This window comes from Penaeus monodon, chromosome 38 (genome assembly GCF_015228065.2).
Source record: "Penaeus monodon isolate SGIC_2016 chromosome 38, NSTDA_Pmon_1, whole genome shotgun sequence".
NCBI lineage: Eukaryota > Metazoa > Arthropoda > Malacostraca > Decapoda > Penaeidae > Penaeus > Penaeus monodon.
This window is the reverse complement of record NC_051423.1, coordinates 3,893,544-3,896,043: the sequence shown is the minus strand read 5'-3', so window position 1 is coordinate 3,896,043 and position 2,500 is coordinate 3,893,544. Positions and strand designations below refer to the sequence as shown.

Sequence of the window (2,500 nt, the reverse complement as noted above, 5' to 3'; positions counted from 1 at the left end):
AATTGGTTTTCAAAAAAAACAAACAAAAACATATTATTACTACATTCAATGTTTTTTTTCATCTCAAAGATATGGTTAGTGTATAATTAGCGCACAAAAAGTATTGACTCAGACGCAACCCTGACCAACTGTGACCATAGTTTTTGTATAACTGTTGTAAGAAAATCACTACTGCTCTACGCCCAAGGACTGCATCCAGCTTTTTCTGTTACTATTCATTTATGCCACACATGCACCAACTCCATCGAAGTCTGGCGGGAAGTTCTATTTTTTGTGTTTGTTTTTCCTCAAGTAATGATCTTATATTTTCTTAACTTCCTTTAATCTTCTGCCTACCATAAATGATAACATAAGCAGTTTAGTTTTCAGTCGAGTTTTAACACATATAGATAGGTAGATATATACAGACAGAGTGATCTATAGGTAGATAGCTTGACTGGTAGAGCTATAGATAGTGATGGATTGCCAGGTAGGTATACGGATAGATCATCATATCTATGTGGTTCTGCGTGTCCCTTTTTTTTCTTTTCTTTTCTTTTCTTTTTTGTTATCTGTATAGACTTAAATGTTAAAGAAAGAAAAAAGTATTTCGTGAATAATTTAATATCATAAACATTTACATGTGTTTAATGAAAACACGAGACTAGCAGTGTTTGAACTTAACCCTAAACGAATTCATGTTTTTGCTAAGATTCGTATCGTGGCGTATCCTCCTCAGACTCAGAAGAGTTAGACTCGTCAGATATTTCGCCCTCGTAGTTGACCTCAGCCACGTAGCCGGAGTCGCCGTCCACGAAGTAGGTGACGGTCTGCAGGCGGCCGTCGGGGAGCTGCACGTAGTAGGATCCCTGGGTGTGGTCGCCGTCACGGGCCTCCTGGTGTCCGAACTCGTTGCTTGAGGAGTCATCGCTGACGGCCCAGTTGAAACTGTACTTGGCTTCGGAAGATTCGAAGGATTCCTCGGAAGACTGTATAAAAACATTGACTTTGTTAAGGGGAGCCTTTAATTCAATCCAAATATCTTTACATAAGTCATTTATTCTCTTGCTATAGTAGTTATATTTCTGACAAATATGATTTGGACGACTTACTTGAGGCGGCTGGTAAATATCACGACTGTCTGCAGCAACGAAGGCTGCCAGGCTGAGAAAGAGAAGGACCTGCGGAAAGCATCATTGCATTTCATATCATGATAAACTATAGGTAACGATTTTATTAATAAGAGCAACTAGGTACAAAGATTCAGAGAACTTACCTTGGTGTTCATGACTGGGCGTTTGAGGTTCGAGTGAATGCCGGTTGCACAGGTTCTGCCCAATATATAGCCGGTGTGCCTCGGTCGCGACCTTGAATCGCTATGACTCAAGTTTTTGCCTATATTTTAAAATAAAAATGATTCTGCTCTACATGCAGGGATTGCATTAGTCTGGTTTCTTTATGGCATGACACTAAATGTTAACCGGTTCAGATGGATTGCAAAATGCCTTCTATTTATGTTGCACTGATTCAGAAAATTATTTTGATGTTAAAAAAAACACTGATTTTCGCAAAATGCGAAGGTCCTCCCTTTATTGAACAATCAAAAGCAGATTTAAACTGGATGTAAATTCAATTAATTTAGCCTAAACATATTTCCTTGTGGTCAGCACAGTAGCTTTTGCTAAACTAAGTCTACAAAACCTATAGTCACAAGGAGGAAAAACCTGATATCTTGTTAGTACGACAGATCCTTGCGCACACACACGCGAGAGAGTGTTTGGTGTGTATGTGTGAGAGAGAGAGAGTGCGTGTGTGTGAGTGAGAGACAAAGAGAGAGTGTGTGTGTTTATAGAGGGGTGTACCCATGATTTCACTATGTGTGTGTGTGTGTGTGTGTGTGTGTGTGTGTGTGTGTGTGTGTGTGTGTGTGTGTGTGTGTGTGTGTGTGTGAGGAATGTAGCCAGAATTTTAGAAGGGAGTTCAGAACATAAATTAATCGATTCCCTTTGTGCTTTGTAAAGGATTCATATGCCACTGTTAACCTGATCAACGTTAAATAGTAAATTAACAGTTCACAAACCTTAACTGACTTTGGACTGCAGTTACTATGTTTAACTATACCTTGAATAATATAATTATCATATATGTTTAAAGTGTTTATCATTCATATCAAACTGCACATTTTCCGATTTATTGTTTAACTATTTAATGTATCTGTTTATGGGATTCTGCGTCAGTGCTGCCTGGTTGAACTAGCAAAAGATCCCTGACCTCCCCTTACAATATTCCCCTGTCACCTTAAATATATATATATATATATATATATATATATATATATATATATATATATATGTGTGTGTGTGTGTGTGTGTGTGTGTGTGTGTGTGTGTGTGTGTGTGTGTGTGTGTGTGTGTGTGTATAAAACATCAATTAGTATAGTAAAAATGATTTTTTCCCCTAAATACTGGTGTATTTTTCATTTATTTCCTTGTTTCCCTATAGCTGTGTGAAATATCCCCCG

The 2,500-nt window shown here is 38.0% G+C and overlaps 1 protein-coding gene across 1 annotated transcript; it reads right to left on the bottom strand.

The window, feature by feature from the left end:
• Window positions 1-585: 585 nt before the first annotated feature.
• LOC119596530 (pro-resilin-like) lies at window positions 586-1,288 on the bottom strand. The gene is made up of 3 exons (XM_037945812.1): window positions 1,256-1,288; window positions 1,092-1,160; window positions 586-968 (listed from the first exon to the last, which is right to left on the bottom strand). Exons 1-3 carry the CDS (start codon window positions 1,265-1,267, stop codon window positions 687-689), a joined length of 363 nt encoding a protein of 120 aa, XP_037801740.1. The 5' UTR covers window positions 1,268-1,288; the 3' UTR covers window positions 586-686.
• Between the last annotated feature and the right edge of the window lie 1,212 nt (window positions 1,289-2,500).

Excerpts from the sequence above, each read along its gene's own strand:
- LOC119596530 (XM_037945812.1), bottom strand. Across the intron at positions 969-1,091 it reads ATATTTACCAGCCGCCTCAA|TCTTCCGAGGAATCCTTCGA; the intron begins GTAAGTCGTCCA and ends GTTTTTATACAG.